This window comes from Ursus arctos, unplaced genomic scaffold (assembly GCF_023065955.2).
Source record: "Ursus arctos isolate Adak ecotype North America unplaced genomic scaffold, UrsArc2.0 scaffold_26, whole genome shotgun sequence".
Taxonomy (NCBI): domain Eukaryota; kingdom Metazoa; phylum Chordata; class Mammalia; order Carnivora; family Ursidae; genus Ursus; species Ursus arctos.
In genome coordinates, this window is record NW_026622941.1 from 42463890 (window position 1) to 42476754 (window position 12865).

At 53.9% G+C, this 12865-nt stretch overlaps 1 protein-coding gene across 1 annotated transcript; it reads right to left on the reverse strand.

Moving 5' to 3' along the window:
- Positions 1–1511: 1511 nt before the first annotated feature.
- LOC113257577 (keratin, type II cytoskeletal 73) lies at positions 1512–12264 on the reverse strand. Its single transcript, XM_026501798.4, has 9 exons — positions 11781–12264; positions 10065–10279; positions 9193–9253; positions 8456–8551; positions 7564–7728; positions 4929–5054; positions 4317–4537; positions 3215–3249; positions 1512–2465 (listed from the first exon to the last, which is right to left on the reverse strand). The coding sequence occupies exons 1-9, from the start codon at positions 12225–12227 to the stop codon at positions 2209–2211; spliced, it is 1623 nt and encodes a 540-aa protein (XP_026357583.2). The 5' UTR covers positions 12228–12264; the 3' UTR covers positions 1512–2208.
- Positions 12265–12865: the final 601 nt, after the last annotated feature.

Here is a 12865-nt window from a genome sequence, read left to right on the forward strand (position 1 = left end):
AGTGCCTCTGACCACAATGCCCACCCCTCCCCTTGTCTGCCTGGTAAATTCTATCCTATGACAACTCAGCACCTGTTGCTTCCCCTGGCAGCCTCCCCTGACCTCCCTGGAGCTCCTCCCTCTCCTCTGTGCTGTCTCTGTGTCTCTTTTGGTTGCCAGCATCTCACTGTGTTACAGTTACGTTTGTCATGGTGATGTCACCATCCAGGACATGAACCAGGCTTGCGCGTCTCTGTATGCCCGACACTAACGGGCGTCAGACACATGCTAGATATTCAATAAGTATTCAGCGACCCAACCACAATTTCTTTACTGGCCCTGAGAGTGTTCTCTGAGACTAGTTAGTTACTCTGCCAGCCAATTCTCCTTTAGGCAATGAATAAATTGGCGTACACTTTATGAGATAGTGTCCTTAAAGTTTGGAGCTCGTGAATTGCTTTGCCAGCACTAAATGTCTCTTTTCAGTGAGCACATTTAGTCAAGTTTTTGAAGCAAAAAGATTTGAGGACGAGATTCTGTTTCCACTGACATTTATTACAAATGAACTTTGTACCAGGAACTGTACAAGATGTGTTTGCGTCACCTCATTTTGGCCTAACAATAATCCACGGGTGATTACCCTGCCTATTTTATAGCTAAAGAAATGAGACTCGAAAGTCTAAAGAGCTTTGCTCTTGATCCCCAGTTTGTTGCAGAGTTTGAACCTGAAGTCAAAGCCATTGACTTGAACTCTAAGGCTCCCTGGATCCACAGGGACCCTGTTCAGATGGACCTGTGAGTCCCAGCCTGAATGGGGGCCAGCCTCTCCCTGGCTCTTTGCGTCCTGACAGCATCATCACGGCCTTGGAACCGGGCAGACGGCTCTCAGCACAAGAGTGTTTTGGAAGCTGGGTGGCGTGTGTCGCAGAGACGGCCCATGCTTCAACACAACTCGTACTCGTAGACATTCACTTCACCCAAGACCAAGGGGACATGGCTCAGTACTTTAGAGAGACTCTACTTCGGCCTTTTCCCAGAGAACAGGGAATAGCTGTAACTTGAGCCCTAGGCTTTCCAGAACTGCCTTTCTGCTGCCTCTGGACCAGTTTTAAATCCTGCCCTCTCCCAGCCGCTGATCTGCATGTTGTTAAAGACGGCACACTTATAGGGGCGCCTGGGTGGCTCAGTCGTTAAGTGTCTCCCTTCGGCTCAGGGCGTGATCCCAGGGACCTGGGATCGAACCCCACATTGGGCTCCCTGCTCCACTGAGAGCCTGCTTCTCCCTCTCCCACTCCTCCTGCTTATGTTCCCTCTCTCGCTGGCTGTCTCTCTCTCTCTCTCTCTGTCGAATAAATAAATAAAATCTTTAAAAAAAAAAGATGGCCCACGCACTGGAGCTTTGGCCTGAGAAAAGCCTGAGTCAGAGCTGCGTCTGCTGGGGACGGCGGTCAGAGATGAATCCCGAGTCTCACAAAACCCAATGGGATCACTTTCCCTCAGATTAAAAGATTCTTTGGGGCACTGTGGAACACCCTGGACCTCGATACCCCAGGCTCCAGGTCACTGACCTCCACAAATGGGAGAGTTGTGGCGAGAGAGAAGCAGCCTCGTCCTGCATGAGTTTTATTGAGTTTATTGGTGAGACGCGGGAAGCAGGGAGGTAAGGCCTGAACAAGGACAAGAACTCACATACTGAGGGCACAAATCCCTTCCTGGACGGGACCCATCTTCAGGGCTATTCCCAGCTGTCTATACATGCAGGGGCCGCACAAGGTATGAGCTCTACCCCGGTGTTCCGCCTGAGCCGGTGTTGCCGTAACAGGAGACACCCTTGTGGGCCTATCGGTGGACCTGTAATCTCATGAGCCCGTGGAGCACGTGGCCAAACAGCCTCCCAAGCCAGGGCGTGGAGGGGGTCACGGCTGAGAGAGAGACCTTCCTCTGGGGGAGGCGTGCAGGCCAGGGCAAGGTCCAGGCCATCATTGTTGGCAATGCTTCAGGAAGGGGGTGGTGCTGAGTTAAGGGCTCTCTTAGTATGGAGGCAGAAGGATGGTCTGGAATCCTGATTCTAGATTCAGAAAGACTAAGGCAGGAGGTGGGAGAGCGGAAATGTCAGTGGCAAGGAAAGCAAGAAGGAGACCAGGAGAAACGTGCGACCGGAGTTTCCTGGAGAAGGGAGTCCAGAGGAAAAGCAGAGTGAGGTGGACAGCTGGGAAATGGGCTTCCACTTTATCTTGTGGTTTTCTTGGCGGGGGAGCTCAGCACGGAGGTCTTCCCCTGGGGGTCCTTGAACTCACTGACACTCCCCAGCCTGGTTTTGGCCTCCCCGCGGGGGCTGCAGTTCCCACTGCCAGTGACACAGCCCCCCGGCAGCATGCCGTAGCCCCCCGAGACCGAGCTGGGCCGGTAACCGTAGGTGCCGGCACTGCTGAAACCGAAGCCGGCCCCGGCGCCCGTGGTCCCCGCCGTGGTGCTGCTGATGACCGCTGTGGGGGGTGCAGGGAGGAGTGATAAGTGTATGTCCCCGGGCAGGGGTGACCCCAAGTCCCCTCCAGTCTCCCAGCTGTATCTAGCGTCGATGCCTCCCTCTTAAGCAAACACTTCACATCAACAGTGGACTCTAATGACATGCTCAATGCCTGAGCGGCTCAAGATCTGGAAAAAAATAGCCCAGATCCCACAGAATCCCCCAATCGGGGACCTTCTCATTCTCCAGACAAACAGGAGTAGCAAGAGCTTCCCCCAAAGCATCACATAAGCCAACAGGTCTTACATTTAACTTTAAAATACATTCTTAATTTTTTTCAAAGAATTTCCTGGTTGCTTGATTTAGAGAAGGTCTTGCTGGCCTGTCTTAGGAGACTGGGCGGAACGCTACGGAGCCAGCATGGACACGGGCGGTGCACCACGTGTCTGGGCGCAGGTCTCCGCTCTCAGTGAGGAGGTGGCCTCCGGAAGCTCAAGGCTTCTGTCATGCAGGAAGGGTGTGCTGGGAATCATCCCAGCATAGGTGAGATTTCTGGGGCAGGGGCCCCTGTGGAGTACTGGAATGTGATGGGAGGCTGGCAGTGGGAACCCCACAGAGGAAGAGGCAACAGGCCTCAGCAAGTAAGGCGATGGCGACCCTAGTGATCCACCAGCCAGAGCCCAGGCTGCTCCATGCGGGTGGTAGGCACCCGCTTACTTCGTATCACTGATGGACTACAAATGCTCCCTCGGGGTGTGAGATACTCACAGATGCTCACGGAGTTGGTGTATTCTCCCGACATCCTGTGCGGAGAGAAAAGCGTAGGTGAATCTCCAGGGCGTGGAATCCGAAGCCATCTAGAAGCCAGCAGGCAGCCTAGCCCAGCCTCCACGAGCCCCTCCAGCCGGCCGGATGGCCTCGGCATACCTGCAATCTCTGTGCCCCCCCACCACCACCACAAGGCTACTCTTCCCCCCAGAGATATGCCAATTTGCAAACTTGGGGGGGCCTCGGCATAACTGCAGTCTCTGTGCCCCCCCCCCACAAGGCTACTCTTCCCCCCAGAGATGTGCCAATTTGCAAACCTGGGGCCCCCAACAACAACACCCCTCAGGGTCCCTCCTCTGCGTTTCTCTTTATCCCGTTTCCTCATTCCTGCAAGGCTAGTGCCGGAATAAATATACGTGTAGAATATTAGCATCGGAAGTGCCGTTAAGGAGCTGTCTGGTTTTAGGGCCAGTAGCTTCTCCCCCGTGAGTCTCAGTGACAAGCGGTGCTCAGTTAGAACGAGACTGTCACACCCCAGTGCTTCCCGTACACCTGTTTGATTGTTGCTACGGACGTGTACAACTCATACAGTATATGTTTAGTGCTTTTCATTGGCTCCATCTTTTATAACCAAAAAAATGCATTTTTCTTAAAAAGAAGTTTTAGATCACCAGGGTAAATAGAAAGCCAACACTACCTGACCAAAAAAGGGGGAGAAAAGTAGCAATAAAAATAAACATAATAAAAATATAGCAATTTAAAAAATTTTTGGCTAGATATTGTTGCCTGCCAGAGGCTCTGAACCTAGAATCTACTGTCTCTTTATTAATAGGGATATTTGTAAGGGTCAGGGTGGTGTGAGAGACACAACAGCACCACGCTGAGACTTTCTGCCTGTCGTAATCTGGAAAGTCACAGGAGACCTATAAAGGATATCGCTGCCTTGTTCACTGACCAGATGCTGTTTACAGCTATATTTGTGGGTGACCTGAAAAGAATCTCCAGACCCTCCAGCAACCTCTCCCATACTCTGGGAAACTGAGTCAGAAGATTCCGAAAGTTCTTCCAGCTCTAATATTCTAAGACCCTTCCCACCACCCACCTGCACTCCTCGCCCTCCAGCAGCTTGCGGTAGGTGGCGATCTCCACGTCCAGGGCCAGCTTCGTGCTCAGGAGCTCCTGGTACTCGCGCAGCAGCCGGGCCAGCTCCTCCTTGGCCTGGAGCAGGGCGGCCTCCAGCTCGTCCAGCTTGGCCCGGGCGTCCTTCAGGGCACAGTCACCCCGCTGCTCAGCATCGGCGATGGCCGTCTCCAGGTTGGAGCACTGAGGGTCAGGAGGTAGCGTTTTCCCCTGAGTTCTAGGGTCCTCCAGGCCTCACTTCACCCCTCACCCCAATGTGCTCACTGTGGTTGGACCCTCCTCTGTCTGGCCCCACTTCCTACAGCAAAGCCACATTCATGATGAAGGAGTCCTGTCAGTGTGGGTCAGGGAAGATTGTTACTCTCAGCTACTTGGCTTTCTGAAAAGACCCTTCCAATTGTTCCAGACTTCAGATGGGAGGTAAGTGTGGGGGATGAGACTAGGGGGTCCATTTGAGAAAGTGGGTTCTGAGATGGAAGACCAAGAGTAAGAGAGGGACCCAGGGGAGCTATGTGTGATAGGCAGTTCACTCCTCCTTTGGGAATTGAGTCAGGACTCCCTTAAGCCCCTTTACCTGCTTCTTCACACTCTCAATCTCCGAGCGCAGTCTTTGGATAAGCCGAGTCAGTTCAGAGATCTCATTCTTGGTGTGTTTGAGGTCATCCCCATGCTGGCCGGCCACTAGCTGGAGCTCCTGGAACTGGCGGGACAGGGGGCAAAGCAGAGACCTTGACTCGGGGCCTGGCTGAGCTCAGCCTGGCAGATTGTGCCTTTGTCTCCAGAGTGTGACGGGTGGGTGGGGGTCCCCAACTTCATCAGGCCTGCCAACAGCCTCCCACTCAACCACCTGCTCATTGAATTTATTAGTTTGCCTTAAGCACAGTTATCTCACTGGTGGTTAGATTGGGTCCTAAGAACTGTTGAAGGCCTCCGGCTACCCATGCAGCAGCTTTATAACACTCAACTCCAGCCGTGACGCTCCTCTACCCATAGCCCTTCAAAGTCAAGGTCAAATTCAAACTATGAGCACAGCGTCAAGGTTCTTTGAGGTTTGGCATCCACCAGTCTCTCCAGACTCCTTTTTCACTGTCCCTGTCCTTCATCTGCTTGTTTCTACACCTGCCTAACAGTTCCATGTTCCCTAAATGTCCCTGTGCTCTCAAGTCTCTGAGTCTTTGCATGAGCCACTACCTCCACTTGGAAAACCCTTCCCCATCCATTTCCCCTTTTTCCTTAGCTAGTTCCAACTCAGCTGGGGCAGAGTCACTTCCTCCAGGAGGCCTTCCTTCATCTCCCGGTTGGGTGTACTTCTATTTCCATAGCTCCTGGCACTCCAGTCCATAGATCTTACCACGCTGTATTACAAGCACACCTTTCTGTGTTTTCCCCATCAGACTTAGCATGACTGGATGGCAGGGACCTGTCTTCTCTGAGCTTCCTCTCCTTCATAGCTCAGCTGGGCCCCAGGCTACTGGAAGTCTTTCCGGGCATGAGGGACATTGTGTGTGTGTGTGTGTGTGTGTGTGTGTGTGTGTGTGTGCGGTGGCAGCTTCTGCTGCTCCCCAACACCACTAGCCATCTACTAGTTTCAGGATCACTCCTGCCTTTGATGTCATCCAGGGAATCGCCAGAGAGGGTACTTTAGTTCTACCCCAGAATCTGGCTTAAGAGGAACTTGGAAAAGTGTGACATTTACAACTCTGGTGGCTGTGCACTGCCTCTCTCTGCCCCCGGTGCTTGGCCTTGCAGGTCGTATCTGACCCTAACAAGGTCCCAGTTTCAGGATTCCTCTTAAAGGTGCCAGGTCCCCTGGAAGGCAGGGGGATTCTCACTATGCTCCTGTGTTTTATCTTTGGTTCTAATCTTGGGACGATAAACACTAGGGTAGGACAGGTGGTTCTTTTCCTGCTTCTCTACAAAGCTGTGTGAGCAAGATGGCTCTCCCTACACACCTACAGAGAGGGAGGCACTAACTTCCCTAGTTCTGACACCAAGCAGTCTCCTTTTGAAGCAGACAGGCGAGCAGCCTTCTCCGTTCCGCTCCCGGCCCACCCCAAACCCTCACTATGAGCACTTCTTACCAGAGTCATGTCTTGATCTTCTGTCTACACCGTGGAATTGGCAATCAGTCATCTAGATTCAAATCCAGCTCCATCACTTACCAGCTAAGTGAACCTGACACGTTACGGACACCCCCTGAGCCCTGGTTTCTTCATCTTTAAAAGGGGAATGATAATAAGAAGACCTCATAATTCTGTTTCTAGAACTACACTAATGAAACTCTGGTCACTATGTGCTTACCCCGAGATGGAGAAGTTCAGGTATGGATAACCCCAAACAGCAAGTGATCCAAAGATCACGTCTGTGCAGACCTGCCTAATTCTTCTGGAAGGAACCTGGGGTTAAGCACTGGCCACTGACAATCCAGAGGGGCTGGGCCGCATGGCTGTCCCACAGGGCTTGCAGCAGTCACGTGTAGGGATGTGGGGACCAGAGACTTGGGTCTAAACTTTTATCAAGGAGCCCTGGCTGGTGTTGTTGCCTGGGCCTTGAGAGCCTCCCTTCCTCTCACCCCTGCTGGCCACGTCTTTCTGTCCCTACAGTGGCAAGGAGGTAGGGGGAGGGAGAAGACAAGTCCTCAGGTATGTGAATCTCCCCTGAGAAGGAACCCGATAAACAGCATGGAACGATTAGGAAGTTGCCATCTTGATCTGAGAAACCAAATTATCTAAAGAATCATCTCCCCACCCACAACCCATTAGAGGAGTTAAGATCTAAGGGACTCATACTCCCCCTTTATCCTTGCAGTTGGACTTGAATGAAAGGTAGGAATTACCTGATCTCAGATCACACTCAAGAGACCCCCTAATTTATTGTAATTAATGAGGGAGTTGTGATGCTAACTACCCATGTTTCCCTTCCTCTCAAACTCAGTTCAAAACCCTCTGCCTCCAGGAAGTCAGTCCTGACCTGCCCCACCTGGTCCCCTAACCTTTGTCTCCGCAGCATCTGGGACTCTGTCTGTGCCACATTCATTTGCACTTGGCTGTAGGTGTCCTTCCATGGGCTGCCCCAGTCTAAGTGGATCAGTCTAAGAGCTTCATCTTCTCCTCCTTTTGGGCTTCCCCCAGTGCCCGGGACAGAACTGTGTTCCCAGCAAATGTGTGGGTCATGGAGGGCCATGGACTCTGGGGAGGTGTGCGGCCCACCTTGGTCTGGTACAGCGCCTCGGCCTCGGCCTTGCTCTTCAGGGCGATGTCCTCGTACTGGGCACGGACCTCAGCAATGATACTGTCCAGGTCTAGGTTCCGGTTGTTGTCCATGGACAGGATGACAGACGTGTCACTGATGTGGGACTGGATCTGAGCGATCTCCTACATGGGAAAGAAGGAAACATGAAATGCCTTTTGTGGGCAGAGGAGGGTGCCAAGGTGATGGCCCTTTCCTAGCAGGAGATCCCCTACGCCCTCCTAAATAGATGCAAGCTGTATTCCCCAAAGCCTCCCATTGATGTTTCAATACCACATCTGAAAACTGTTGAATGGGTTTGAAGCAGCTCAGAAAGAAAACAGCCCATCTGTCTGTCACTTGAGACAGGTCAGGAGTAGAGAAAATAGTGGGAAAACAGCCTGGCCACCACATGAGAAACACTAAGGACACAGGAGCCCACATATTCTTGGCCAACAGGCTCAGGCTTGAAGCCAGATGGTCAAAGGCATTAGAAAGGGTGTGAAGACTCCCTACCTCTGCCCCTGGAGATTCCTGCTCAAGACCCAGGGAGACACCCAAGTGGCTGGGAGAAGACAGGAAGAAATGAGAATATCCTTGGCTGAAGACCAGTGGGAACACCATAAGGGCCCATGGCTTCTTGAAGGAAGTGAGACCAGGACATCTGGATGCCAGGCTGGGACTGATGGCACACAACATTTGGGAGCACCAGGATAGATGTCACACTTTCCTTTGATCAACATGGCGCCCAGCATCCGAATCCTGGAGATCCCCTGGGCTTTTAAAGTTACTAAGGAATGAGTAACCAACCACTCACATGTCTGTCCTTCCAGAAGACAGAGCTGGGGATAGGACTGGGGGATGGAGCCTTACCCCTTCATACAGGCATTTGAAGAACTTGATTTCTCCATCCAGGGCATCCACCTTGGCCTGCAGTTCCACCTTGCTCATGTAAGCCGCATCCACATCCTAAAGGAATCCAGAGACCCCCTGATATCGCCATTCTTCAAGCCCAGACAGGGCTCTCCCAGGAACTGGCATCCAAGCACCAACACTGAGACTAGCGAGCTGCCTCCAGGGAATGGAGTCAAGACCCAGAGGGCAGGAACACGACTTTCACCCGGGACTCACTGTGAGCTCTGGAACTCCTCTGTGCCCCATCCAAAATGGAATCCTGTTACTGCTTCTGTTTCTCAAAGAGGGGGCTTAGGAGGGAGTGCTATCTCCCACGTGGGGGTCATTCGGCCGTCAGAGCCCAGGACAGCCACGGCACTTTGCCAGGGACAGGCAGAGTTGAAAGGTAAACCTGCAGCCCATCTCAAAGCCTGTCCTGTTTCCCAAGCCTAAGTGGACACACCTGGGCATTGACTACCCACATCTGGGCTCCTGCCCACTCACACCAAATATAAAAAATGGACAAGGTGATATATTCTAGGTAAACATCAAGGTGTCCCAAGATGTCCCAAGCAGTGCATCCCCCCATCTTCCTCTGGCACTTCAGCTCCGGGTCGTTCTACAAGGAGCCCAGTCCTCAGTCTCCTCTCTGTTCCCTCCCCTGCCCGCCACACTCCATCACCTGGGTGCCTGAGGGATACGCACCCCGTCCTCACCTTCTTGAGCACCACAAATTCATTCTCGGCGGTTGTACGCTTGTTAATTTCCTCCTCATACCTGCAGGGAAAGCGTTGCCGTGAGCAAGGTGTGTGCGTGTGTCCTCATCACAGAAGCGGGAAAATAGGTGCCCACACTATGTCCCGTATAGCAGGTCTTATTCTATGGCTTTGCAAATCTGTCCAGCTCGCTAGGACTACTTAGTCAGTGCTATAGACAGGGTTTGTGGGCAACTCGCTCCCAGGCCAGGGCACCAAACGATGTGGGGTCTGGATTTCCCCTGATGCCTGGAGAGTAAGTGGGTTCTTCCTCTTCCCATTAAGTGTCCAAATCACAGGAACATGTTGCTGCCTCTTTTAGCTGTGATTCTTATGTCATTCCAGCTGTCCAATACCCCTGCTAATAACTTCACCCCATCTCGAAGCATGAGTCTTAAGGAAGCCAGAACTATCCCCTGGGACAGGGAGAGGGGGCATGGCCCAAATGACCACGACTTGAGGGAGATGAGAGCAACTCCAACTCCCTGCCCTGCTGGGTTGGGGCAGGGGGAGGGTGGTTCCTTGGAACTTGGGGACCCACTGAGCAAGCTTAGGAGCTGGGAGGCTCTCTCCAGTGGGGAGGATGAGGGAGCATGCCAAGGAGGTGGCCACTTGCCAGGACAGCCCTGTCACTGCCTGAGAGGCTGACTCTCCACTGTCCGGACTGCCTGGCCGCCCAGAGAGGGCCCTCACCCTGCCCGGGTAGGGGAACTCAGGATGGGCCACTCTCACCTGAACTCAGTGCCCCTGAGGCCAGCGACAAGTGTCCCGGTGCCTGCTAGGAAAGCCCAGCTCTAGCAGGCCAGTGAGCCCAGGTGTGGGGTCCCGCTCACCTCCTCTTGTAGTCCTCCACCACGTCCCGCATGCTCCTCAGCTCCGAGTCCAGCCGCACCCTGTCCCCAGACAGCGTCTCCAGCTGCTTGCGCAGGTTGCTGATGTAGCCCTCGAGGATGGGCTCCAGGTTGTTCTTACAGTTGTTCAGGTCCAGCTGCTGCAGCAGCTCCCACTTGGTCTCCAGCACCTGGTTCTGCTGCTCCAGGAACCGCACCTGGGGCCCAAAGCAACAGGTACTGGGTCAATAGAGAGGCTGTGTCGTTTCCTTTCCTGGACAGTGGCTGCATTAGCTTCAAGCGTAAGCCTCGGCCCTTAGGAAATGTCCCTCACAGCCCTCCCCCGCCCAGCGCCCTTTGTCTGGCTGAGGTTCTCTTTCTGGAGGCAGCCCCGAAGATGCAGCAGGGCCTCATCATCTTCATTTCCCGCTAGTCAGACCTGTCTCCTTGGCCCCTGTCTAAATCTGCCTGGACTAGCGTCCACGGGCCAGTCCTTAGACATGTAAGCTGGCCGGGCCTGGCCTTCACTCTCCTGGGTGCCCCCACTTAGGGCCTGCTGGCCTGGCCTGTGCTCTGCCTCCACTCTGTCCCCTCCATCATGGCATCTCCCAGCCCAGCCAAAGGCAAGCACTCAGCTGACTCAGGGGCTTGGGCCTTCCTATGTTGCTTTCATGTCCAAGTCTCTGATCTCAGAGCGTTTTTCCAGGGGAAGAACCAGCATTCTCAAGTGGCAGCCTGCGAACACTGTATCATTCCCTTACTCAAAATGCTCTGGCCGTTCCCCATCACCTGCAGGATCCAATCCAAATTCCTCCTGTGCTCTTCGCAATGTCCCCACCCCGTCCTTCCCCTCCTCCACCACTCACCTGACTCTCTCGCAAAGCCAAGTTCTCCCCATTCTCCGGACAGGTCTACCATGCTACATGGGACGGCTCCCCCTCCCTCGGCTTCCTTTCCCCGCCTCCGTCCGGTGGACTCCTATTCATGCTCTGCCACCCTGCTCGCTGTCACCCAGTGAGCTTCCCCTGCTCCTCTGTGCGCAGGAAGTCTCTATTTCCCAAGGCCCTGCTACCCCTTTGTTCCTCGGGGTTCTCAAACTCAAATGGTCCTCAGCATCACCTGGGGGCTCCTGGGGCTCCCTGCCAGAGCTTGCCGTTCAGTATGAGGTGGGGCCTGAGAATGTGCATTTCTGCAAGTGTCCAGGTGCTCCTAATGCTGCTGGTTCAGGGAGCACTTTTGAGGACCACAGCTCCGGGGTATCGCTGATCCCCACCTGCCTCACCTTATACGTTGGGGGTACTATAGGCCATGAGGCTGTCTTTCAACCTGAATCTGAGCTGGTCTGGGTCCCATGAGAGGAGAAACTGGGTCTCATGGTTTATAGATATCCTAGGCTGCCATGGAGGTCTCCCCAGCTTCCTAGTTTCATAAACTGTTACTCTCCTACTTCTCAACTTTGAGGCCACGTCCCCTGCCTCCCTGGAGACCTTTCCAAACCAAACTCCCTGGCTCCTCCTGCCCTTCTGGCCACCCTCCACCCCCACCCCCTCAGCACTGCTTTCAGCTTTGTCCCGTTCTTCCCTGCTCTGTCCTCACTGTGTCTGCATCCTGAGGAGTGAGTGTCCTGCCTTCCTCTGCTTCAAACAGGGAGCCCCCCGAGGGCAGTGAAGGTAGAGGAAGGAAGGGGCTCTATGCTTCCCTGGCTCCAAAAAGTCCCACCTTGTCGATGAAGGAGGCAAATTTATTGTTCAGAGCCTTGATCTGCTCCCGCTCCTGGGTGCGCACTTTCTGGATCTCCGGGTCCAGCTCCACGTTGAGGGGGGCCAAGAGGTTCTTGTTGACGGTGACCTGGTGGATGCCCCCTGGAGGGCACACGGACGGACACACGGGCCCCAGGGCCACACTGCCGAACAAGCTGCCAGCAAAGCCACTGGCCCGGCCTCGACTAAACCCATAGCTCCCTGCCCGTCCACTGCCGCTGGCCATGTTGAGGGAGATGCTCCGGGTTCCCCCCAAGCTGTAGAGGCTCCGGCTTCCAAAGCCCCCGCTGAACCCTTTGCCCCCTGCCCGGTAGGATGAAGAGCCGCCCCCAGAGAGCACCGCCGAGCAGCCGCTGAAGCCCCCCTTAGTAGCAGCTCCGGACTTGTAGGTGAATTGGCGGCTCATGCTGGGAAGGCCAGAGAGACAGAATAAGAGGCTCACCCTTAGCTGAGATGCAATTCACCAGCCTACAATCTCAGGCTCCCCCTTTATAGGGCTCAGGAGGGAGCCACTGCCCTAATTTGTGGGTTTAGTTTGCCTGGGAGCAAGAAATCATTTTCTCCCAGCAAAATCAGAGACACCAGGTAAATAACTTGAAAACTCCCGAAGTGCTGGGCTTGCAAGCCTGGCTCATGTAATTTGAGCCTTATCTAATTAACATGGGATAATTAGCCTGACCAAATTATCCCCAGAAAGATCTTGGCTGAGAGGTTTGTCACAGCCTCAATTGCCCTTCCTCAGGGAGGGGGGAGGCTGGATTGCAGGGGTGCCAAGGAAGACTTTTAATTGACAGCCTCATCTGTGAGAGATCTCAGGGCTCTCCCGGCATCAGATCAGGGACCCTGGCTGAACTGCTTTTATGTGGTTAGGAAAAAGCTCTGTGGCCTGGCTTCCCAGGGCTCCTGGAGACAGGAATCCAAGGCCTCTGCTGCGTCCTTCCAGGCAGGTCTTCTACTCCCCTGTACGCCAGGCAGCCCTGCACACACCAACATCTTTGCTCCTGTGCTCTCCCACCACCCCACCCTTGACTTTGAAATAATGGC

Excerpts from the sequence above, each read along its gene's own strand:
- LOC113257577 (XM_026501798.4), bottom strand. The coding sequence starts at position 12,227 with ATGAGCCGCCAATTCACCTACAAGTCCGGAGCTGCTACTAAGGGGGGC. Across the intron at positions 10,280-11,780 it reads TTGCCTCCTTCATCGACAAG|GTGCGGTTCCTGGAGCAGCA; the intron begins GTGGGACTTTTT and ends TTTGGGCCCCAG. Across the intron at positions 7,729-8,455 it reads TCAAATGCCTGTATGAAGGG|GAGATCGCTCAGATCCAGTC; the intron begins GTAAGGCTCCAT and ends TTTCCCATGTAG.